The sequence below is a fragment of the Mustela lutreola genome, chromosome 11, assembly GCF_030435805.1.
Source record: "Mustela lutreola isolate mMusLut2 chromosome 11, mMusLut2.pri, whole genome shotgun sequence".
Lineage (NCBI taxonomy): Eukaryota > Metazoa > Chordata > Mammalia > Carnivora > Mustelidae > Mustela > Mustela lutreola.
The window spans coordinates 45,072,263-45,098,667 of NC_081300.1; the positions used below are offsets into that span (position 1 = coordinate 45,072,263).

Genomic DNA, 26,405 nt, shown 5'->3' on the forward strand with positions numbered 1-26,405 from the left:
ACATCTCTCTTTGGATGTCTTGCTATTTCCATCAACTTGAGCATGTCATGGACTAAACTAGCCATATTCTCTCTAAATGATGTGTTTCTAAATCCCTGAAGCTTGTTAGTCATTAAGTAAATGTTTCTTGAGAAATATTTGTATGCCAAATACCTAAAATTGGGGTACATTGGGAAATAAGATAAACATAAGTTCTGTCTTTGTGAACTTAAGTCTAGACAAATAAACAAATGTTATAATATAGTATGAGAGGTACTTGGGTGAAGAAAGGCAAGATTTTTGTGGAAGTGAGCTCCTAATGTAGATGATAGAAAAAATGTTCTTTGGGAAGTATTGTATTAGTGTGAGGGCCCAGGGATGAATAGGTATTAGATAAGTAGACATAGAGGAGGGAAGGATATTCTAGTCAGAATGAAGTGCATTCCTAAAGGACTAGCATTGAGATGTGTGGTAGAATAAAACAGAAGCATGGGGAGGGAGAGGCAAGATTGGAGAGAAAAGTTAAGGATTAGATTAGAAAGACTCTTACAAGCCATATTAGGGGACTTGGACTTTATCCTGACATCATTTGGAGCCTATAAAAGGTTTTAAATGATGTGTATAAAATATTAGCTATGTGTGGTACTTGGTACACATATATGATATTATGTGTGGTATGTAGTATATATGATAGACATATGATATACTACCATTTTTATTATAATTAGTCCACCCCCTGAACTACTTGGGAATTTGGGATGGTACTGTAGATAAAGACCCATGGTGTTTAGGTAGATGCCAGCCACATTTCCTTTCCCACTAGAAAAGGCTATGAGGGGGCACCTGGATGGCTCAGTGGGTTAAAGCCTCTGCCTTCAGCTCAGGGCATGATCCCAGGGTCCTGGGATCAAGCCCTGCATCAGGCTTTCTGCTCAGCAGGGAGCCTGCTTCCCCTCCTCTCTCTCCCTGTCTGCCTCTCTGCCTACTTGTGATCTCTCTGTCAAATAAATGAATAAAATCTTAAAAAAAAAAAAAAAAAAAAGTCTATGAGGAGGGACCAACTTAGCTACTCTAGTGTTAGTCTGTCCACATTTATCAAGGGTTTTTACCTTATCTATATCCCCCAACCCAAACACTTGTTGGTCTCTTCATTTTAGGGGAGGTATTAGATAGTGTTAGTATTAGACAGATAGACTTATTAGATAGATAGAAGCATTAGATATTAGATAGTATCTTCAAGATAGTGAAGGATTAGAAAACTGATACAGATTCTTAAATCCAATAGTAATATAATTATTGTGGTGGTTTAGGCAGATGATTCTTAGAGCAGTGTGCATGATGAACTAAAAGAGGGGAAAAATTGAGAGAGAAATCATTGCTAGAGGCTGTTGCTTCTCCATTATTTTTTTCTATCTCAGAAATAGCTGCTTGATTCTTTCAGTTCCATAGTCTAAAAAGCTCGAGTCATCCTGGCTCCCCTCTTTTTTGTAAATCAAGTATCTTGTCAACCAGCAATTCTCATCACCTTTTCCTTCAGAATTTATCCAGTATCTAGCTGTTTTTTACAACCTCTTGCTCTTACCCAAGTCAAAGTTATAACTGTCACTCACTTGGACTATTGCAATTATCTTCCTTCTTGGTCTTCCTGCTTTCATTGTAGCTCCGCTATAGAATATGCTCCACATAGGACCCAGAATGATCTTTTAAAAACATTTTAAAATATTTAAAATTTTAAAAATGATCTTTTTTAAAAAAAGATGCTTTTAAAAAAATTTATTTATTTGATGGAGAGAAAGAGCAAAGGGCCATAAGCAGGGAGAGTGGCAGCAGTAGAGGGAGAAGCAGGCTTCCCCCCCCCGCCCCCGGAACAGGGAGCCCAATGTAGGACTCAATCCCAGGAGCCTGGGATCATGACCTGAGTTGAAGGCAATTGCTTAACTAATTGAGCCACCCAGGCATCCCAAAAACATTAGTTGCTTTTTTTTTTTTTTTTTTAAAGATTTTACTTATTTATTTGACAGAGATCACAAGTAGGCAGAGAGGCAGGCAGAGAGAGAGAGGGGGAAGCAGGCTCCCTGTGGAGCAGGGAGCCTGATGCGGGGCTCGATCCCAGGACCCTGGGAATCATGACTGAGCCGAAGGCAGAGGCTTTAACCCACTGAGCCACCTAGGTGCCCCTTTTAAAGCCACAGCTCAAAGCCCTGTGGTGACTTCAGTCTTATAGTGAAAGCTAGATCTTTTTTTTTTTTTTTTTTTAAGATTTTATTTATTTATTTGAGAGGAGAGAGACAGTGAGAGAGAGAGCATGAGCGAGGAGAAGGTCAGAGGGAGAAGCAGACTCCCCATGGAGCTGGGAGCCCGATGCGGGACTCCATCCCGGGACTCCGGGATCATGACCTGAGCCGAAGGCAGTCGTCCAACCAACTGAGCCACCCAGGCATCCCGTGAAAGCTAGATCTTATAATGACCTACAGAGCCCTACATGCCTTGTGCCCCCCTCACCTGTCCCACCACCTCATCTCTGTTTATAGCTGCCCTCATTTAGTTTGCTTCAGTCACCGTGGCTTGTTTGCTGTTCCCATACAGATCAATTATATTTCTCCCTGTTCACTGCACCCTTTATTGCCCAAACTCTTCCCCAATAACTTGCAATGTGTGGGTTCCTCACTTACTTCCAGTTTCTGCTCTGATGTCTCACCATGTCATATCAAGAAGTCCTTCACAGTCTACCTATTTAAAATAGTAACATCCTTGGACCCCTTGGTGGCTCAGTCGGTTGAACGTCCGATTCTTGATTTCAGCTCAGGTTATGATCTCAGGGTTGTGAGATCAAGCCCCACGTCGAGCACCTAGCTGGTGCCCTCTCTCTAAAATAAATAAATAAATATTTAAAAATAGTAACATCCTCCATTGCCTTGCTTTGCAGTAGGCCCCCCCTTACCCACAAAGGATACATTCTAGTTCCCTCAGTAAATACCCAAAACTACAGTTCCCTCAGTAAATACCCAAAACTACTCTGTATATACCATGTTTTTCTTATGTATATATATTTATGATAAAATTTGATTTATGAATTAAGTATAGTAAGAAATTAGCAGCAATAAAGAATAATAAAAACAATTATAACAATATACTATAATAAAAGTTATACAAATGTGGTCTTTCTCAAAATATTTTTTACTGTATTGTATTCACCTTTCTTATGATGATGTGGGCTGATAAAATGCCTACGTGCTAAGGTGAAGTGAGGGGAGTGACATAGACATTATGTTGTAGTGTTCGGCTGCTCTTGACCTTCTGAAGATGTGTCAGGAAGATCTTCTACTATTGGACCACAGCTGACCACTGGTAAATGAAACTACAGAAAGCAAAAGCAAAACCATGGATAAGGAGGGGACTATTGTATTTCGCCACCCTTCTGTATTTAGACAACTTTATTGAAGTGTTATTGATGTGCCAGAAAATGCACATATTAAAAGTGTACTATTTGATATTTTTTGATGGGTCAGTCTTTTCAGTTTTACCTATTTCTAACAACGATGTATAATGATAGGTCATTATGCTTTTCATTTTTACGTCCCAAAGGACAGGTGATAGTGACTTATCATGTACTTCTTTTCCATCTGTATATCTTTTCTGAAATGTCTGATCAAATCTTTTGCTTATTTTAAAATTCAGTTCCTTATTTTCTTGCTGTTGAGTATTGAGAGGTCTTTCTATATTGTACATACAGGTCCTTTATCAGGTATATAGTGTGCAAATATTTTTATCCAATATATAGCTTCTCTTTTCATTCTTTCAGCATTTTCTTTTGAAGAGAGGAACTTTAAAATTTTTATGAAGTCCTATTTATCAACTTTTTCTTTTGTAGATCATGCTTTTGATATTATATGTAGGAAATCTTTACCTAATTCAGAGTCACAAAGATTTTCTCCTCATTCTTTATTTTAGAAGCATTATATTTTTAACTTTACATTTAAATCTATAATCATTTTAAGTTAATTTTTGTAGGAAGCATAAATTGGAGTTTGTATTTTTGTTTTCAAATGGATAGCTGATTTTCTGAGCACCATTTGTTGAAAAGACTGTCCTTTCTCTACTGAATTGCCTTTGAACCTTTGCTGAAAATCATAAATATGTCCGTTTCTGGATTGATCTATTTATTAGTCTTTATGTCAATACCTCTTTATTACTATAGTTTTATAGTAAGTTGTGAAATTAGGTGTTGTTAGTTTTCCAACTTTGTTCTTTTTCAGAGTTGTTTAGGCATATTTTTTTTTAAGATTTTTTTTGTTGTTATTTGAACAGAGAACACAAGTAGGCAGAGGGGTAGGCAGAGAGAGAGAGAGGAGGAGCAGGTTCCCTGCTGAGCAGAGACCCCGATGTGGGGCTCGATCCCAGGATCCTGGGATCATGACCTTAGCCAAAGGCAGAGGCTTTAACCCACTGGGCCACCCAGGTGCCCCACTACTGTAAATTAATTTCAATTTATAGTTGTTAATTGCTATATATAAAAGTGTACTTATTTTTATTTTTTAAAAGATTTTATTTATTTGAGAGAGAATGAGAGAGAGTGAGCATGAGAGGGGGAAGTTCAGAGGGAGAAGCAGACCTCCTGCTGAGCAGGGAACCTGATCTGGGACTTGATCCCAGGACCCTGGGATCATGACCGGAGCCTAAGGCAGACACTTAACTCACTGAGCCACCTAGGCATCCTTTTTGAAGGAGCCTTCTTCAGTTTTCTTGAAGGATTTGTGTAAAGTTGTTATTATTCCTTTTAAAATGTTTGGTACTATTTATCAGTGAAGCTATTTGAGCCTGGATTTTCTTTGCAGGAAGGTCTTGTTTTTTGTTTTTTTTTAAAATTTTTATTTTTTATATTTTTATTTTTTATAAACATATAATATATTTTTATTTTTTATAAAATAAATAATTTTTTATAAAATATTATATTTTTTATTTTTTATAAACATATATTTTTATCCCCAGGGGTACAGGTCTGTGAATCTGTAGGAAGATTTTTAATTACAAATTTATTTTCTTTATTAGACATAGGCATATTCAGGTTATCTGTTTTTTCTTGAGGAGATATTTGTATTTTTTTTAAAGATTTATTTATTTGAATGAGAGATACAGAGAGAGCACAAAAGGCAGAGTGGCAGGGAGAGGGAGAAGCAGGCTCCCCAATGAGCAGGGAGGCTGATGTGGGGCTCAATCCCAGGACCCTGGGATCATGACCTGAGCTGAAGGCAGCTGCTTAATCGACTGAGCCACCAGGTGCCCCTGTATTTTTTTTTTTTTAAGATTTTATTTATTTATTTATTTGAGAGAAAGAGAGAAAGAGAAAGAGCATGAGAGGTAGAAGGTCAGAGGAAGAAGCAGACTCCCTGCTGAGCAGGGAGCCCAATGTGATACTTGATTCAGGGACTCTGGGATCATGACCTGAGCTGAAGGCAGTTGCTTAACCAACTGAGCCACTGAGGTGCCTGAGATATTTGTATTTATTAAGGGATTTATCCATTTCATTTGTTGTGTTGAATGATTCCCTTTTTATCCTTTTTAGTATCTCTAGTATCAATAGTGATCTCTCTTCCATTTCTGATATTGGTAATGTGTATCCACTCTCTCTTTTTTTTTTCCTCCCAAGTAATTTGGCTGCCTGTTTTATGTACTTCCATTGGTCTTCTCAGAGAGCCAGCTTTTTTTTTTTTTTATAGATTTCCCCCCTCCCCCTGCCCCACCTCTGTTTTTCTTTTTTTCCTTGATTTCTGCCCTCTTCATTATTATTTCTTTTCTCCTGCTTGCTTTGGGTTTCATTTGTTCTTCTTTTCCGATTTCCTAAGGGTAATAGCTGAATTCCCATTCATAAAAGAACCACCCTCCTTCGTAATTTAGGTGTTGATTGCTGTAAGTTCCCCTCTATGTACTTCTTTTAACTGTTTAGTGCACAGATTTTTTTATGTTGTATTTTTATTAACAGTCAGTTGAAAATATTTTCTGATTTTGCTTTTGATTTCTTCTTTGATCCAAGTGTTATTTAGAAGTATATGATTTAGTTTTTAAATATTAGGAGATTTTCCAGATATTTTGCTCTCACTGATTTCTCATTTAATTCCATCATCATAATTCTATCAACATACGTTTATTGAGACTTATTACTTTATGGCCCACAATATGGTCTGTGAGGATGTTCTGTAAACGTTAGATCAAGTTGGTTGATAGTGTTCAAGTCTCCTATATCTTAGCTGATTTTCTTTCTGCTCTATTAGTTATTTAAAAAAACACATTAGATCTCTGGCTATAATTGTGTGTTTGTCTATTTTTCCTTGCAGTTCTGTCCATTTTTGCTTCATGAATCTTAGTGCTACCTTTTTAAGGTTTTTACATTTTTAGGAATTTTATGTCTTAATTTATTCCTTTACTATTATGAAATAACTTCCTTTTCCATGATAATATTCTTTGCTCTGCGATCCTTTTGGTGTTAATATAGCCACACCAACTTTCTTTGGATTATTGATAGAACTACATATCTTTTTTTACCCTTTTATTACTAGTTTTTTTAAGATTTTAGTTTTAAGTAATCTGCATCCAACGTGGGGCTCATATGTACAACCCCAAAATCAAGAGTTTCAACTTGATTACCAACTGAGCCAGGCAGGTACCCCTTATCCCTTTATTTTTAACATATTGGTGTTTTCTTATGTTTAAATTGTATTTCATGAAGGCAGCATTTGTGAAGTCTTGCTTTTTTATCCAGTATGACAATCTGCCTTTTAATGGAGGGGCTTTGAACATTATGTTTTTTTATGTGATTGTGGATTTGACTGAATCTATCATCTTGATTTTTACCCCTTTTTTGTACGTTATTTTCTTTTTCTGTCTTATTTTGAACTTTTCTCCTCCTTAAAACAAACTACATTTACTGATAAAATTCACATGCCATTCAATTAACTCAGCCATTTTAGAGTATACCATTCATTGGGATTTTTTTTTTTTTAAGTTTGTTCATTTTTCTCTAAACATCCAGCCCTAGGAAACAAGTAGTTTACTTTCAGTCTGTATAGATTTTCTTACTCTGGATATTTGAGATACATGGAGTTGTGCCATAGGTGGTATTTTGTGATTGGCTTCTTTCACTCAGTGTGATGTTTTCAAGGTTCACCCATTTTGTAGCATATTTTAGGTAATAATATACCACCTATGTGTAATGTAAAGCCTTTCAATAGTTTACTTCCATTTTGTCTCAACTTTTGTGCTATTATTGTAATTTTGTTTGTACATGTTATAAACTATTGCATATGGAATTTATTTTGTTTTTTAAAAAAGCAGTTATCCTTTAAAGATACTTAAATAATAAGAAAAAATCTTATATATTTACTATTTCTGGTACTCTTGATGCCTATGGTAGATTCATAGTTCCATCTGGTATCATTTTCCTTTGTGTGAAGGAAAGGAAATTGTTTCTAATATTTATTGTAACACAGGCCTTCAGTTCATGTATGTTTGAGATAGTGTTTATTTCTCTTCCATTATTAAAAAATATTTATTCTTGGTATAGAATTCTCTTTTTGTTTATTTGTTTTGTTTTTGTTTTGTTTTGTATTTTTACTTTCAATACTTTAAAAAATGTGGCTCCACTGTCTTCTTGCTTATATTGTTTCCAAGGAGACATCTGCTGTTACTCTTCTCTTTCTTTTCTGGTAGTTGGTATTTCTTTTTTTGGCTGTTTTTTTTTGAGATTTTTTCCCTTTGTGAACTTGTTTGGCTGTTTTTTCTGCATAGGGTTCACATATCTTTTTGGATTTCTGGCTTTATGGTTTTCATCAAATTTGGAAAAATTCTGACAAAGTATTTTTCCTTTTCTTATCCCTATATCCCTTTCTTTCCAGTTACATGATTAGTTAACTCTAATTACATTTATATTTGACTCCTTAAACTTGCATCATAGTTCACTGATACTTTGTTTTTTATTTTCCTTTTTTGTTGTTGTTTTATTTTGAGTAGTTTCTTCTGCTGTGTCTTAAAGTTCACTAATGTTTTCTTGTTCATTGTTTTATCTGCTTTTGATCCATTCCCAGGTATTTTTCATTTCTAGAATTTCATTTTGGGGTTTTTTCCTAGAATTTCAATTTGGGTCTTCCATGTCTCTGCCTAAATTTTTGAATATGTGTAATGCAGGTATGATAACTATTTTAATATCCTTTTCTGATAATTCTTAACATCTGGATCAGTTTTGATTGATTTTTTTTTTCTTTTCATTATGGGCCATTTTTCTCATTCTTTGTATGCATGATGTTTGATTATATGCCAGATATTATGAATGCCACTTTTACTTTGTTGGGTGGTGGATACATATGTATTCTTAGAAATATTCTTGAGCTTTGTTTTGGAATGCAGTTAAGTAATGTAGACATATCTTGATCTTCTGGGGATTGCTTTTAAGGTTTTTAGGCAGGGCCAAAGCAGTGTTTAGTCCTCTGCTAAGTATTCCTGCTAAGTAACTTCGAGTACTCAACCCAATGCCCTTGAATTGTGAGATTTTTCACTCTGACTGGTAGGAATGTGCACTATTTCTGTTTCTTTAAGAGTGCCAAGTATTGCTTCTTCTAATTCTTTTGGTTGTTTCTACTTGCATTTGCATATCAGTACTACACTGAGTATTCAAGAGAGTTCCTTTGCAGAGCTGTACAGTTCTCTTTCTATGCATTTCTCTCCTTTCTAGTACTCTGTCCTGTGAACTCTAGCCCCTGTTTTCTCTCCAGACTTTAAGCTTTTTGTCTTTAATTCAGATGCAGGCTTAGTTCCACTCCACACACTGCAGTGTAGAGACTTCTTGGTACAGTAAAATGTATAACCAGAGGGCTCACTTCATTTGTTTCATTTCTCAAATTGCTGTTCTTCATTACCTTGTGTCCTGAATGCGAACATTTCATATGTTTTGAGTGGTTTTGGGGCAAATCCATCTTGACTGGAAAGCACGTTTTAATTTTTTTTAAATAGGCTTTATTGTTTTGAGCAGTTTTAGGTTCAGAACAAAATAGAGCACTAAGTACAGAGAGTTTTCATATAAATCCTACCCATAAATATTTATAGCCTCTCCTGCTATCAGCATCCCAGAGTGGTCCGTTTGTCATAATCAGTGAACTCAGACTGAAGAGATCATTATCACCCCAAGTCTATAGCGTCCATTAGGGTTCACTCTTGGTGTCGTACATTTTGACAAATGTATAATGACATGTATTGACCATTATAGTATCATATGGAATTGTTTCATTGCCCTAAAAATCCTCTGTGCTCCTCTATTTATCTCTCTCTCCCCCCTAACCCCTGGAAAACAATGATCTTTTTACTGTCTTCATATTTTTGCCTTTTCTGAAATGTCGTATACTTGGAATCATGTAGTACGTAGCCTTTTCATTTCACTGGCATTTCACTTAGTAATATGCATTTAAGTCCTTCTCATGGCTTGATAGCATATTTCTTTTTAGTGCTGAGTAATACTCCATTGTCTGGATGTACTGAAGTCTGTTTTTCCATTCGTTTTTTGAAAGATATCTTGGTTGCTTCCAAATTTTGGCAATTATGAATAAAACTGCTATAAACTTCCATATGCAGGTTTTTGTGTGGGCATAAATTTTCAACTCATTTGGATAAAAACCAAGGAGCACGCTTGCTGGATTATATGGTAAGAGTCTATTTAGTTTTGTGAGAATCTGCCAAACTGTCTTCCATATTGGCTGTCGTATTTTGCATTCTCAGCAACAATCTCATTCTACATCCTTGCCAGCATTTGGTGTGGTTAGTGTTCAGAATCTTGGCGATTCTAATCTTGGTAGTGGTATCTAATTGTTTTAATTTGCATTTCCCTAATAACATGATGTGGACATCTTTTCATACACTTACTTGACATCTTTATATCTTTAGTGAGATGTCAGTTTAGATCTTGGCCCATATTTTAATTGGGTTGTTTGTTTTCTTATTGTTGGATTTTTAGAGTTTTTTGTATATTTTGTATAACAGTCCTTATCAGATGTGCCTTTTGTAAATATTGTATTGTCTTCATGGCTTGTTTTCTCATTCCTTTGACATCGTCTTCTGCAGAGTACAAAAGTTTACTTTTAATGAAGTCCATCTTATCAGTTATTTCTTTCATGGATTATGCCTTTGGAATTGTATCTAAAAAGTCATTACCAAATTCAAATTACCTAGTTTTCTTCTGTGTTATCGTCTACGAGTTTTATTCTTGTGTATTTTCCATTTAGGTCTGTGGTCCAGTTTGAGTTAATTCTGTGAAGGGTTGAGGATCTCTGTCTTGTTTTCACTTTTTTGCCTGTGGATATCCAGTTGTTCTAGCACCATTTGTTGAAAAGACTCTTTGCTCCATTGCATTACCTTTGCTTCTTTGTCAAAGATCAGTTTATTACAGTTATATGGCTTTATTTCTGGGCTCTCTTTAATGTTCTATTGATCTATTTTTCTGTTCTTTCACCAGTACCAACCACGCTGTCTTGATTGCTGTAGCTTTATAGTAAGTCTTAAAGTCAGAACTATCAGTCCTCTGGCTTTGTTCTTCTTCAATATTGTGTGGCTATCCTGGGTCTTCTACCTCTTGCTGTAAATGTTAGAATCAATCTGTCAGTGACCACAAATAACTTGTTGAGATTTTGATTGGGATTGTGTTGAATCTTTAAATTACATAAGGAAAAATTGACATTTTAACAATATTGATTTTCTTATCCATGAACATGTAACATTTCTCCATTTATTTAGTTTATAAAAATTTTTTATCAGTTTTTTAGTTTGTCTCATGTACATTTTATACATATTTTGTTAGATTTATACCCAATTTTCATTTTTGTGTTAGTATAAATGGTAGTGTTTTTAATTTCAAATTCCAGTTGTTCATTGCGGGCATACAGGTAGGTGATTGACTTTTGTATGTTAACTTGTATCCTGTAACTTTGCTTATCAGTTTCAAAGATTTTTTTGTTGTTGTTGAATCTTTGGGGTTTTCTACCTAGATAATCCTATCATCTGCATGTTTCTTTTTCTTACTGCATAAGCTAGGAATTCTAGTACAGTGTTTGTAAAGGGGTGGTAAGAAGGGGACATCCTTGCCTGTTACTCATTTTAGAGGAAAAGTTTCATTAGTTATGTTAAATGCTTAAATATTTCAGTGTAGCATTTATCTCCATGTAATAGATTATGTATTATTTATTGTCATACTCTCTTCCCCTAGAATGTCAGTCCTTTAAAGACATCACCACTTCTGTTTTCTTACCACTGTTGAGTTTCCATCACCTAGTAGAACATAGCAATTAGCAGTAAATATTGATCAAAAAATAAAGTATAAATAAGTGAATAAATAAAGGCCTTTACTTCCTAACATTTGAATGGTGCTCATAAGAATACTGAAAGAAATCCCTAAAAAGTATTGTGACAGAATAATTTTAAGACTTTTGTATGATTGGATAAATGAAAGAAAGAAATTGAAAGATGATTGGTATTGCTCAGGTTCCTAGGCTAGGGATGACTCTTTATTCTGTACACTCTCCTTCGACAATCTCATTTACTCACATGGTCTCAGTTTATGGTGATGTTGACTCCCAGATCTCTATATGAAGTCTGACTCTCGCTTCTCAAAATTAGATACCTACTGGACATCTCCACTTAGATGTCTTGGTTCAGCATAACCAAAACAAATTCACAATTTTTCTACCCAAACTTCCTCCTCCTTTCTGTTTTCTCTGTCCAAGAGAAGTATTATCATCAAGTAGAAAGCCAAATGCCGCTTTAGGATTTCTAGGTTTTCTCCCTCCATTTAACACACGACAGAATCTGTTAACCCTTTTTCCTAACATGTTTTTAAATCCATCCAGTTCTCTGAAATCACTGTCTTACCTTTATTGAGACCATCAACATCTTCTAGGTTCATCACAGCAGGATCCTTCTATCCTTCTACGCTGTCTTGCTTCATTCTTTCTTTACACCCTAGTCTCATTCATTCTTTACACCCTAGTCAGAGGAATTTTGTAATTTAAAAAAAAAAAAAAAAATTGAAGCAACAGACATAGAGAAGCTGAGGTTTTAGAGAGTCGGAGTGATTTGCCCAAGATGATAGAGCCAAGAAGTGGAGTTGGCTGGCAAATTCTGAGCAACTAGAGCCTGTAGTGACTGACTAGAACATACTTTCTCAAGCTGCCTCCAGTAATATCAGTGAGTACTTGAGTATTATAGAGCATTTTCAGGTGTTCTTCTTTTTGAGGCGGAGATTATAATTACTCTTATTTGTTAGATGAGAAAATCAAGAAAGGAAGGATAAGTAACTTTCTCAAGGATAAGAAGCTGTTAAGTGGTAGAGTTAATGCTAGAAGTTGATTTCTGGCTCCCAAACCCATACTTTTAATTCTGGAATTTGCTAATGGTTACAGATATACAGTACACTTTTTTGGGCTTGAGATTTGATTGGGTTGCAGTACTGTGATCAAGTCTGGGTCAACTTTTTTTAATTCTCATCTCAATCTCATCTTGTATAAAATGGAGATGGTATTTACTATATAGGTTGTAGATGGGCACAAAACATTTATTAGTGTCTGACACATGGTAAGGTCTTAGTTATTGAGATACAGAGATTGCTATATTGCTATGTATTGAGATTGCTATTATTATTAGCCACACTTCTTTCTGTTACGTCAGGCTCTGTGTTACCAAGTAATAGCATCTGCTTCTCATTATTGTATATTCCTTTTTATTGTCCACTTAAGTGTCCTATACCTGTTTTTCCAACATGCCTTTACTTTAGCTATTCCTTTATTTGAAGCGCCTCATTTTCTTTTTTCTGCTATTCAGAGTTTTACTGTTTTCTTAAGGTTTCCACCCTCTCTCAAATATTTTTCTAATTATTTTAGTTGTGTTTATCTTTTCATTTCTGAACTCTTGTAGAACTGCTGTAATTGTACTTTATTTATTTCTAAGTTTGACCTTCCCTGTTTTTCAAATTTATTATAGTGATGAGCATGTATTTGCTCCGTAAATGGTTATAATTGCTTGAATATAGTATTTGGCAGACATTATCTAAGAAGTCTTATGTGTGAGTGCTGGGCACTCTTCAGTACTTGGGGCCTCAGGATGGATAAGCCCTAGTGCCTACCTTCCCTACCCTCAAGTAATTCATAATATAGTAGATAAATTATAGCTTATATTTATATAGCACAGCAGTTCTTAACTTCTCTTCTGTTTTCACATCATTCATAATATGTGCAAGTCACTTTCATCATTAATATCACATTATACACATTTACTAGGGGAGCATTTCCCTCCAGCATTGAGGCTTACTTATTTATAATATTTAAAAATTTTTAAAAGTCCTTCCTCATGTCCTCTCTTATTTAAGTGTCCTAACAAACAGATGAGGTAGGAATTAATGTAGCCGTGAATGGAAAGAAAATTGAGATCTAGAGATGGAGACATCAGAGTCACACCTTTTAAGTGTGAAAAAAATGAGTCTCAAGGATCTTTTTTAGACTCAGTTGGAAAGATAACAGTTGAGTTGGGACTTAGATTACCTAAATACTGAAGCTGAGTTTTAGCAATTGAGTAAGAAGTTCCTGATGCTAAGCATTGACTTATATTTCTTATTTTAAACTTTGTTTTATAGCAGTCTGTACACAAATACAAAAAAGAGGAGTATCATGGATCGTCGTGTATCTTATCAACCAACTTCAACAATTATCAACAGTTTGCTAATGCTGTTTTATATACCCCAAGCTACTTTTTTTAAGAGAATTTTAAAGCAAATTCTAGATTTGATACTCTACCCATAAATATTTCAAGATGAGCACTGACTTTAAATTTTGTTGAATTTACCTATGGAAAGTACATTAATATTTTTTAAATGCCTTAATTCTCTTTATAATTTATTATTCAATTAGATATATAGTGGTGTTTAATAGATTTTCAAAAATATATATTTATTTGGATGGAAATGTAAAGTTTTAGGGTGTTATTTCTTAAGGCTTAGAAGTAGTTCAATTCTAGAATACTTTCTTGATATAAAATGATTAATATGACTTGAAGGGGGAAATTTTATCCAAAAGAAACAGTTAGCTGATTATGTGCTTCCTGTGAATACTGTTTTTTGAAAATAGGTGCTTTTAGGAACATCTTTTTTAAACACATCTAAGAAATCTTTCTTAAATATGTATTTTCTAGTAGGCTTTTCTTCTGCCATTCTTTTTCTTTTTCAGAGGAAGAGCTATTTCTTCTCTTCTCCAAAATCTAACCCTAACAGCTGTATACTAGACATTATTTACCTCCCTTGTAGAATTTCTGCTACTTCATTTATCTGTACTCTCTTTGTCTTTTCCATCCTGCCGGCCCACAGGCCTTCAAGTCTATCTTATTAAAAGCAACAAAAACAAAACAAACTTGTCTTGATTTTATGTACCAGCTGCCTGTCTGAATGCCTTTGCTGACACTTTGTTGGCCTCAGGGAAAAGCCCAGCTCCTTTAGTATGGATGGAAGGTTCTTTTCCCTTTATCTTCCAGGCATCTTTCCATCCTTGCTACTGATTTCAAATACTATTGATGTTAATTTGTAATAGCAATTAATAATAAGCTAAACAGTCACAAAGTTGTTACACTATCTCTTAATTAATACACAGTACATACCACAGCAGGATTTAGAACCAGAACTCACTCATTCTTGCTCAATTCATTCAATAAAATTTACCAAACACTTAAATTCCTACTTTGTGAAAGATACTATTCTAGTTTCAAAGATTCTGAAATCCATTTGCATTGAATGTAATATCAGAAGAAGTTACAGAGTTACTATGTACTTAAATATGTAACAGTTTTGTTTGTTGTCAGTGAAGTCACTTTTGTGGTATGCCAGTGCTAAGATTTAAGAAAATTTTCTGTGCCTAGCTATTATGGTCAAACTATGCTCAAACCATTATCTAATTATATTTTTAAATTTATCTTTTAGGGACAGTATGGAAATTACCAGCAGTGAAAAAGTACTCACATTCCAATAGCCAGTATCTATTAGCAGCCATATTGTCACCTCAGCACTGTGGACACCTCTGTGTGAAGAGATTCTTCCATTCCATCTAGTTTTTGGAAAAACCTTGTGGATAAGTGGCTGTTTCCTCAGTAAGCAGCCTTTGTGGCTTAGTTGTAAAGGCTTTAGTAGCTAAAAAATACTCTTGATTTCACATTTCTACTCTAGATGGCAACATTGGACAGAAAATACAATGACATAACCAATTTGCAATGATTTGGGAACTGTGTTTCAAATGGACTGTTACAGACTGAAAGGTGTGAACAGCTTTGTATGTTTATGAAAGTTAAGGGAATTTAATACTTTTCCACAGATTCTTTTGTAAGGGGAAGAGGGAAATGTACACTTTTTACAGCAGCAATATTTTGTATATTATGTTTATTTCATGTGGTGAATATGCAAGGCGGTACACTACGCATTGGATAGAATCCGAAATCCTCTGTTAAAATGTGGATTGGAGCATGGTGGATGCTTGATTGTGTTGGTCTCAAAATGGTGTACTATAAAAGATAAAGGTGAGGGAGAAGACAAAGCACACCATATGTCCACTGTTATGTTCTTTAGAGGAAATTCAGATCCCTTTTATCTGTTAGATAATCAAGGGCACTGTGATAGTTTTGAGTAAAAAGACATTTTTTTAAAAGCTTTCCAGTTTTGTGGATTAAAACCTTTTTATAAAGATCATTTATAATACAGTTTTAAAATGTGAGGCAATAAGAATTATTTCATGTGGGATCTGAAGAATCTTGGTAGCAGTTTCATGTAAATGAAGTGGTAATTCTCTCCAAAAATAGCAATAACTGAAAATGGAAGTGTTAATTTTACTTTGAGTAATCAGGGAACTTAGTAAGTAATATCAAAGCATTTTTAAAATAATATCAGAGAGGAGTCAACATTGATCTAGTAATTTTATTTTTTAACATTAGAAGGGCAGTTGGTTTATATAATAGAATAGTTCAGGAGACTTTACAAACCTTTATTTCAACTTCCTTCCCTGGAAATAATAACATTTATAAAAGGACACTCTTAAATTTTGCCCTTTTTATTTTGGTTAACGTAACACAAAGAGATGTTTAGGAAAATGCTTATTGATGAGGTTTATTCTGGTCTATATTAAAAGCATCGAGGTTGCATTCTAGATCACTTTGTTCATTAGCGTGGCATATTTAATCATATTTGAGACTGTCCTGTGCCTGATTATTTTAGCTAAATTCAGGGATATTGCATTGGGCAGGAAATCATGCATTGAAAAGTTTATAACCACAATTATTTAAGCATAATCTGAAAACATCTAGCCCAAAGGTAAGTTGCTATTTTCATCACAGTTGCCTATGCCCAGGGAATAAGATGTATTCTTTATAATTGAATTGGTTTTTCCCACTTCTAACTGGAAACAAAACAGAAGGGGTGCCATAAATTTGAATACGTAAAATGTACTGTTCTCAACATACTGTAATCAAAAGGAGGAATTTTAATGTGTTTCTGTGTGTGTATGAGAGAGTGTGTGTGTGTTTTAAGGTCTGAATAGAGTTTTTTTGAACTTGGTCAGTAGAAAATGGACATCAAGTTTGAACAGATAAAGCATGGACAGCCTTATTGTGATTGAAAATGCTTATAGGTTCTGTGCCAATTTTCCACCACTGTGTACTTTGTTGCTATTTAAAACTGTATCAACTCTAACGGAAGAATAAATTATTTGTGATTTTAATTTTCTCATTTGTTTCTTTAAATTAGATCTCTTTGACTCTCTTGTTTTGTCTGGAGACTTAGCTGTGGGTTTTTTATATACGTTAGTCTGGTATAAGCAGACTATATTTGTATTCTAGGACTTTATCAAAATTCTCTTGCCATGCCCAAGTTAATTAGAATTAACTGTTCAGTAATCAGCATGTTGTGTGGGCTGTTTGCTATAGAATTCTTTCTCTGAAAATGAAGTCCATGAGGCTATAATCAAGATGACTGAATTAGATAAATGAGTTGAGGAGACAAAATTGTACTGAACCCAACCTGGTGTAGATATGTTATCTCATTTGAAATAAGCTCAACTGACATTAAGAAATAATTTGTCTTGCCAACCCATCTTCTGTTGTCTTATTCTCCTTTTAATGGAAACTAAAATTGCAATTTTAATAAGCAGAATTTCCTCCAGGACTTTCTTCCTAGAGACTAGTGCATTTGCAAGGTTTAATTGTTTTATAACAGTCCTATTTCGTAAAAGTTTTTAATTGGTGGTGACAAAAATTACCTTACTCCTTTGATACCTAGTAAGAAGACTGACTATACCGGGAGCTTTCTACCAAATTTGACATCCCTGCATAGACTGTATTTCCCAAAACTGAAGTTATTATTTTATCAAAATGTATTATAATGAAGAAATATCATGCCATCCTATAAAATTCTGGAAACAAAAGGTTACTAAAAAATGAGTCTGGTAATTATTGATCAACATTTTGAAATACTTAACTGTACTAGTGTAGTTGTTTAGGAATATATTAGCATTATTCTGTAGAACTGCGGTGGCACATTGTTTTTGGCACATGTTTTTTGTTTTTAATTTTTTTAGTGGAATACTCTAACAGAAGCCAAAGTAGCGAGGATATTACAGTGGGCCCCATGGACAATTAACCTAACTTGGGTAACTAGTTCACTTAGAAGCCATGGCTAATCTTTTTTTTTTTTTTTTTTCCCATGGCTAATCTTGTGTTATCTATACACCAACCCACAAATGGAAGCAAACACTACATCCTTGAATTATTTCACTGAGTACCTCTAAGTACATTTGACCCTTGAATAATATGGGTTTTAACTGCATGGGTCCCCTTACATGTGGATTTTTTTTGATAAATGTAGTACTGAGTTATAAATTGAATTTTTTCTTCTTTATGATTTTCTTAACAGTTTCTTTTCTCTAGCTTACTTTATTGTAAACTACAGTATATAATACATATACAAAATACGATCAACTGTTTATGTTATTGGTAAGGCTTCTGGTCAGCAGAAGGCCATTAGTAGCTATGTTTTTGGTGAATAAGAAGTTATACGTGGATTTTCGACTGTGGTAGCCAGTTGGTGCCCCTAACTCCTTTGTTTTTCAAGGGAGTTAACTATACTATTTTAAAAACACTTTGGTACCAGGACTCTTCCTGCTCTTGAAATTTTGTAATTTCAGTATTCCTGATTAGAAACCATCTCAAAATTTGTATGAATAAACCACTGCTCTTTCTTTTACTTAAAAAAGTAATTTGTGTTAAATAATTAAGACAGTAGCAAAAACAGATTACATGAAAAGTGAACATGCTCCATAATTTCATCTCTTAGTTAATGGTTGTTAAAAGGTTTGATACATTCCTTCCAACTTGATTTTAAACACATAAGCCATTTCAACAAAAATGGAATTATATACTAGCCATACTATTTTGTAACTTCCTTTTTTTTTTTTAATGTTAGAAATATCTTGAATGCTCCCTATTCTGTGTTGTTCTTAATTTTTTTTATATTGGGAAAACAAAGCTTTCATAAGCGATCTGTCAAAGGTTTGTTTTTTTTGTTTTTAATTTTTGTTTTTGTTTTTGGTATGCTTGTTGAGATATTTCTATTTGGTAAAATTTGATTAGGTGTAAAGCTATGTACATTTTAAAAAATATCCTCCTAAGAAAATAAATCCTGGCCAGCACCAGAATATTAGCCTTGTTAATTTTTACAGTTGTATTAGGCTTTAAAAAGTGCTATTTTAGGATTAAATTTTAATTACATTTGATTTATTTGTGATTGTGAACATCTTTTCAAATGCTTAACGACACTTCACTAGTTTTAGATGCAAAATGCCTCTTTAATGTCCTTTGTTCATTTTTCTTTTGGGATGTTTACTGTGTAAGAGAGGAAATAATATAAATACATATGTACTAATATATATAATTATATATAGTTCTCTATGCAAATATTAATCTTGTGTTTTCTGTATGTTGCACATCTCCTCAGTTTGTTCATTATTTATTAACTTAGATTATGATGTCTTTTACTGTATTGAAGTTTTAAGATTTCACATATTCAATTTCATAGCTTCTTGCAACCTCCCTGACTTGGGAATTTATTTTAAAAAATTTCCTTTTTTGCTTCCATTTTTCTAAAATTTGATTGTACCTGGTAAGGTTTAGAGCAATAACTTTTTTCCTATGTGGATAACTGGTTGTTTCAATATTACTTATTGAATAAACCAACTACTTTGAGATGTCACCATATTCTGTTTATTTAAAACACTAATTATAATTAAGACATGTTTGATTTAATGGCATTTCAAAGACTAGTTAGACTCACCTAAGTGCAGTTTTGTTGGCATAAAGTTGTGGGTCCTCTCTGTTTTATTTTTGGGTGGGGTTTTTTTGGATTTTTTTTGTTTGCTTTATTTTAAAGATTTTATTTATTTATTTCACAGAGATCACAAATAGGCAGAGAGGCAGGCAGAGAAAGAGTGGGGGAAGCAGGCTCCCTGCTCAGCAGGGAGCCCAATGCAGGACTCGATCCCAGGACCCTGAGATTAGGACCTGAGCCGAAGGCAGAGGCTTAACCACTGAGCCACCCAGGTGCCCCTGTTTGTTTTGTTTTAGATAAGGTGTGGTGTTTTTTTATGGAATAAGAATTAACCATAAATGTATAAACAGTGACTGGCTTCATAACAGTAAGAGAATTACTGAAATGTGATTTGATTTTGTATAGAATTACCAGAACCTCTTGGAGTTTTTGCTTGTTTGTAGTTTTCAAGTTGTTTAATTTTTTTTATACCTTACTAATTAATTACCTCTATAGATGTCCCAAAGTATTTCAGTTTGGTTACTAAAAAGGTAAGAAATCAAGATAATTTTTTTTTAATTTTTAAAACTCCCAAGTCTCAGAAATGACAATGCAATATAATTTTCATTAATTCAATAAAGATTACACATGAGATGATCATAAATTTTATTGCTTAATCTGGGAAACTTTTGGTAATGAAAAGAGGATATTATATACATATATGTATTTATATGTACATAGGCATAAATATATATGTGCATGTGGTTTATATACTTGTACATACATGGAGATAAATATAAAAATTTTTATCTATTTCCTGATGGAGATCCGTAGTTTAAGAACTTAGGTATGGAAGTGATGCATTTGTTTAGGCTATAATATTTAACTGTGGTAACATATTGAGAGAATTTTTTTATGGGACAGTGCATTAAAAATAATTATTTAATGTTAAAACAGATGAATAAAAATCCTGAATATTCTGAGAGCTTCCATCATTTTTGGTTTGTGTTAAGAAATACTAATATTATTTCCTAATATTCTTTGTCTCTTAAAAAAAAAAAAATCCCCAAGTTTTGGGTGGACACATAACAGCCTACCTAGTGACTACACTTAATAGTGTCGTTTGCAATCAAGTATGGTCAATGACTAAGTTCGAGCAGTGGGATGTGAGTTGGAATGACGAGTGCAGCTTCTAGATCATCACATCCTTAAAAATGTGCTCCTTTTTCTCTTTTCCATTTCCCAAGGGCTGGAACATGATACATTAGTGGGGAGCTTTGACCTTCTAGATTAGAAAAATATTCTAGAGAATGGCAGTGCTAACTAGATAGAATCAAAAATCCCTTGAATGTCCTCATGAAGCCCATTCTATTGCCTCTTGGTGTGGACTCTGACATGAGAAAATCCTGTCTTATTAAGCTCTTTGTTTTGGTGGCAAAGCCTATAGTCTAATGTAGGATCCTGTAGCAGAAGGCCAATTGACATTACTCTATACCATATTCTGTTTGGAGTCACAGTTTTTAGGAATGACAAGCTAATGTTTTGTGTGTAGTGTACTTGATAATCGTTCAGTGACTAATCGTTCTTCACTCATGAAGTAAGACACACTCTTTACATTTATTTCATCTAAGATCATCCTTTGCTTTCCATCATTTGAATGAACTTAATGCTGTATTTAGTAACAATAGATTTAATTTTAAAGTATTGGTAAAAATATACTTTGTATTTATCATTTTGGCATGTATCTAGTAGACTTTTATAAATAGCATGTTTTCTAAGTCCTCATTTTAAGAATTGTGTCAGGTAGGACTTAACAAAATCTCTTCAGTTTTTAACTTTTATTTTGGCTTCTGCTTTAGTTTGGTCTTTGCACTTTTTCTCTAATCCTTTGTTTTGTAATTTCCCCATTCTTCTGACTTTGGCTATATGAAGTGTGTACTTTGATTCTAGTTTCCCTGCCAACTTTTCTTTTGGGAAAAAAAAATGATGTACTAAAAGCATTTGGTTTTTATACCTTTTGTGGCTCTCATTATTCAACTTAGATCAAGTATGAAGAATTTTTTTATCTATAGGAGGTATAACTGTATTAACTCTGGAAGGATATTTTGGAATAATTATTGATTTCATGTACTATTTCATCCAGATCATCAAATTTTTTAACTTTGAGGACTCCTGATATTAGTAGATCAAAATACTGTTTATAGCTTCCAAGGATTTTATCTTCTACCAATATGATTCTACCAGGGAATTATTTCTGTTAATGCTTAGTAAATTAAGAGCAAGGAAGTGTAGCTGTGGCTTTCTTTTCAGTACTAATATTTTTGTATCCATATAAATCCTATTTTCTGTTCATTAATTTCAGTATTCCATTCTTTCCCAAGATCTCACTTCACAGCAAGCTTTCATACTTCAAGCTCAACATGTTAGTGCTCAGTCCTCATTCCCACATAAACACAACCATTTTGAAAACGTGAACTGATATTAATTACCCCCTTGGCACCAAAAAGTCAGGATTTCCTGATGCGGCACGCTAATGTAAAATGCATTAGCGCAAACGCTGGCTCCAAGGGGTAATACTCTCTAAATAAACACAGCAATGTTTTTCTTTATTCACGACTCTCAGGCTATTCTGAAAGTCATTCATCCTCCATACCCCCCCAAAAGCATTTTGAGTTTTAATAAGTTATAACTGGATTTTTGTAAGAAGGAATTGAATTCCAAGCTGCAAATCTGTGGCACTTAAACTCTTTGGTTCTTTGAAATAAAATCCACCTAAACGTTCCAATGATTAAATGGCATTGAACCCTGATTTGCAGTAGTCTGTTGGGAGATAATTTGTTTATTGTTTGTTGATTAGTATCACTAAAAATGCATTTTTTGACCTAAAAAATTTCTTTGGAAATTTCACTCACTTAAGGCCAGAAAATAGTACATTTGGAGTTTTTTTGGTTTGTTTGTTTTGGCGCAAGTATGAGTTTATATGTCAATTTAAACATTCAGTGTAAATTTATGTTCAAGTAGACATTATGTCATGCTTTGACGTACCCTCTCCAAACATACTACTACTAGTATTACTACTATTACTATTACTACTAGGTAAAATAAGTGAACCAAACCAGAGATGGCCAGGCCTTAAACAAGCTAAGATTTAATGTGGGACAAAATGGAACAAAAATGTAAATTGCTAAGACTAAAGCCATAGGCTTTCTGGGTTCTGAGTCTAGAAGCTGGTAGTGTTATTTGAGAAATTGGCTCCTATGAAGAAATAGAGATAAAAAGTATTGTAAGATCAGATTCTGGAGCAAGGTTTACTGCTTCGCCTCAGAGGCTAGAATGTGACTCCCCCAGTTGCTCTGGCTTCTAAAACGAGGTTTAAAGAAAAGCTTGCTGCTGCTGACCACCACGTAGGGCCTTGTTTTGAGGAAGCTGAGCATAATGATGTGGAAAAATACATACTTAGTTTCTTGATCTGGAGCTGAACTAAGATATTCTGAAGTTTGGTAATTCTAAAATATTCCTAAAATAATCTTTGTAGGGAAAAATTTCTCAAAGGTTTGATTCTGGACTTAAAGGAGAGACCTAGGAGTACAAATGCAAGTACAGAAGGATGGAGGAATGGTGGGGCAGACAGGAAAAAATTAAAAGAGAAGTAAAACCTCTTACTTTAAACAAGCCCATGAAACTAAAATCCCCAAATTTGTCAACAAACCTCTTGGCAGAACACGTATTCCCACCACATGAAGTTAATTTTATTAGGAGAGTCTGACATTTAAAAATATAAATGTTGAAGATGCTTGAGGATATAATCCATTCACACTAGATCCTCAAACAGATATGAGATTATAAAAACTTGGACAAAATTAAGCAGATATGTTTAAAAACTACTGAGAAATCTAAGCAAAAAATACAGTCATTGGAATAAGCTCAATTGGCATAAACTATAGGCTGGACACAGTTGAAATTTGTGAATTAGATGATAGTGTGAGAAATTGTTTCATATTGAAGAGATAGGGAAGGGATTGCAGAGTTTTAACAAGGTAGCTCCAGAAGAAGGAAATGGAAGTGTTGGTAGAAAAGCAATACATAGAAAAAAAAAAAAAAAGAAGCTGATAGTTTTCCACTATTGAATCTATAAATACTCAGATTGTAAATCCACCCTAAGTCCAATCAGGACAAAGAAAAATGAATCTACATCCAGATACATCATGGACAGTATTCAGAAAGAAAACAATCTATTAGGAGAGAGAAAAGGCACCATTTAGACAGGAGAACTCCCTGCAATAAAAAGATACAGGAGTCAAGTACTGACAGAAAAAGTCCGACTAAATGTTACACCCAGCTAAACTATAATTCTGTTGTGATGGCAAAATAAATTAGACTCGCAAAGACTGAAAGAATTCATCATCCAAGTTGTACTTGAGCAAAAAAGAAAACCCAGAAGAAGATATAGGATGCAAAAAAGAATGGAGATTACATAAAATTTGTCAAATATAGTTATTTATGGGGAACAGATCACTTCTCCTTTGGGTGCAAAGAAAAGGTAAAGTTAAATGTGATAGGTTGATTGCATTCGTGACCTCAATTCTTTACCCCTCTCTGAATTCATGCCCCTTTGCCATGGGATTTTGCAGTTCCTCTCATTGAAGAGGCAGAGTTAAACTTCTTGCCCCCTTGATTCTGAGTTTGGCGGTGTGACTTGATTTGGCTAGTGGGATATTAGTTGATATGGCTCAAAGAGTCTTGTAAAGGCACTGGTACAGTTTTACTTCTGCTCTGTATCTGCCTTTGCCATGGAAATCTGCCCAGGCTAACCTGCTAAGAAATGTGAGAGACAGATGAGACAAAACCAAGTCAACACAGCCAACACTGGCCAACCCCCAACCAAGATTAGCAGAGCCACCCAGCCAACCAGACAGCTGACCACAGATGCATACACAAATGTAGCCCAGATCAGCTAGACTCTGCAGGCTCTGAAGCTAAGTAAATGTCTATAGTGTGTGACTGATTTTGTGTGTGTGTGTGTCTTTGTTATGCAGCATTGTAATAATAGATAGCTGATACAATAGCAAGATACAAGATAAACATGATGAATGAATAGATAAAGCCTTTCAGGGGTCTTTCATGTTCTGGAGAATAATAGACTGAAAAACCTTAGGGTTTGTTGGAAAATTTCCAGGTAAAATTATAAGAGTAATATTAGGAGTATTAGTATAAAAAATATAAGCATCAGCATTTTAAAGAGAAAATGCAATTCAGAAATTTAGGAGCTAGAAAAGAGAGAGGGAAAGTAGGAGGAGGAGAAATAGAGAAAATGTACTAATCCATTGTTGGGAAGGAATAAAGGAATAAAAAGAGAAAATGTGGCCAGAAACTCACAAAAGAATATGGTAAGATTATATTTAAATATATCAGCAGTAACTGTAAATATAAATTAAACTTATTATTAAAGGACATTAAGTTAGGGAGAAACCCAACTATTACTCTTATTAAGGGATATTACCAAAACATAACAAAAAAGGTGGAACACTGATACAGGTAATTAATTAATATAATTAATATACCAAAGTAGAATTTTTTTTAAAAAATTTTATTTATTTATTTGTCAGAGACAGAGGGAGAGAGAGCGAGCGAGCACAGACAAAGAGGCAGGCAGAGGCAGAGGGAGAAGCAGGCTCCCTGCCGAGCAAGGAGCCCGATGTGGGACTCGATCCCAGGACCCTGGGATCATGACCTGAGCCGAAGGCAGCTGCTTAACCAACTGAGCCACCCAGGCGTCCCTACCAAAGTAGAATTTAAAGCAAAAGCATTAATAGGAATAAAGTAGGAGCCTAAGTAATAGTATGTAGAAAATCATGTAATATATAATAACTTCAGAATATACAAACCAAAAACAGAATTAGGAACAAAAATGTAGAACTCTAAAACCGTAGTGGAAGGATTTTAATCTACTTACAGCAGAAACTTGGCTCAGACAACAAATACAGACCAGTCTGTTAAATAGAAATACAGTGTCAGCCTTGTATGTAAGTTAAAATTTTCTAGTAGCTACAGTAAAAAATACAGAAACGGAAACTTTTAATGTATTTTATTTAACCCAGTATATCCAGAATGCTACTTCAACATAAGTAGGATTCACGAGACATTTTATATTTATTTTTTTTCAAGGAAAGAATCTAGCTTGTATTTCAACTTCTAGTACATCACTAGTCACATTTCAAGTACTCAGTCAGGCTACTCGTCTGAGGCTACTATACTGGATAGTCTTGATGCAGTAAATCTGATAGATCTCAGCTCCTATTTATGATGGTATACATTTTTCAAGTATATGTAATATATATTTTAAAAATTGACCTTATGTGAATTTGCAAAACTCCGATCAAATTTTAAGGAATATCATAAATCACTTTTCCTGAAAACAGTACACTTGCTAGGAACTTTCAAAATTTATTAATAAACAACTTGTGGTTGGAAAGTTGCAGTGGAGATATAAAAATTTTTAGAACTAGGGAGAGGGTGGTTAGATTATGGACCTCAGGGAAGGTATATGCTATGGTGAGTGCTGTGAAGTGTGTGAGCCTGACGATTCACACACCTGTACCCCTGGGGCTAATAATACATTAAATGTTAATAAAAAAAATTTTTTTTTAGAACTAAGCTACAATAAAATTTGTCAGTGGCAAAACTTGTAAGGGGCTGATAGGACAGTTCTCAAAAATAAATTGATAGCCTTACATGCCTTTATATAAAAACAAAAAACACGGAAAATGAATCCAACTAAGAAATATTGATGAGGAAGCTAAAATTAAATGCAGATAAGGCACCGATAAGGAAGGATTTTAAAGGGAATAAGGCGAAGAGCATAAAGAAATGACATAAGACAACAATAAGAGGATCACTAAAAACAACCAAATCTCTGAAAAATAATAGCTATAAATTGACAAAAAAGTTAAGGCACAAGTAAGCAGTTTTAGAAAGAGGAACAGGAGTGTGACTAAAAATGTGCTATATAGTCCAAATATTTGCTAAAAGTGTACCATAAAAGGGCCATACAGCAAGCCTAGTTAGGAACTTCTTA

At 34.2% G+C, this 26,405-nt stretch overlaps 1 protein-coding gene across 3 annotated transcripts in view; it reads left to right on the top strand.

Moving 5' to 3' along the window:
• The window catches only part of SS18 (SS18 subunit of BAF chromatin remodeling complex), a 93,915-nt gene extending 77,164 nt beyond the window's left edge, over positions 1 to 16,751 (top strand). For 2 of the 3 annotated variants that reach the window (XM_059139064.1, XM_059139065.1), the window contains one exon: positions 14,969 to 16,751. In XM_059139064.1, coding sequence (XP_058995047.1) covers positions 14,969 to 14,995 — 27 coding nt within the window. In that variant the 3' untranslated portion in view covers positions 14,996 to 16,751. Of the gene's footprint in view, positions 1 to 9,594; positions 9,665 to 14,968 lie in introns of all 3 variants that reach the window. The other variant, XR_009345790.1, reaches the window with a different exon arrangement.
• The last annotated feature ends 9,654 nt before the right edge of the window (positions 16,752 to 26,405 follow it).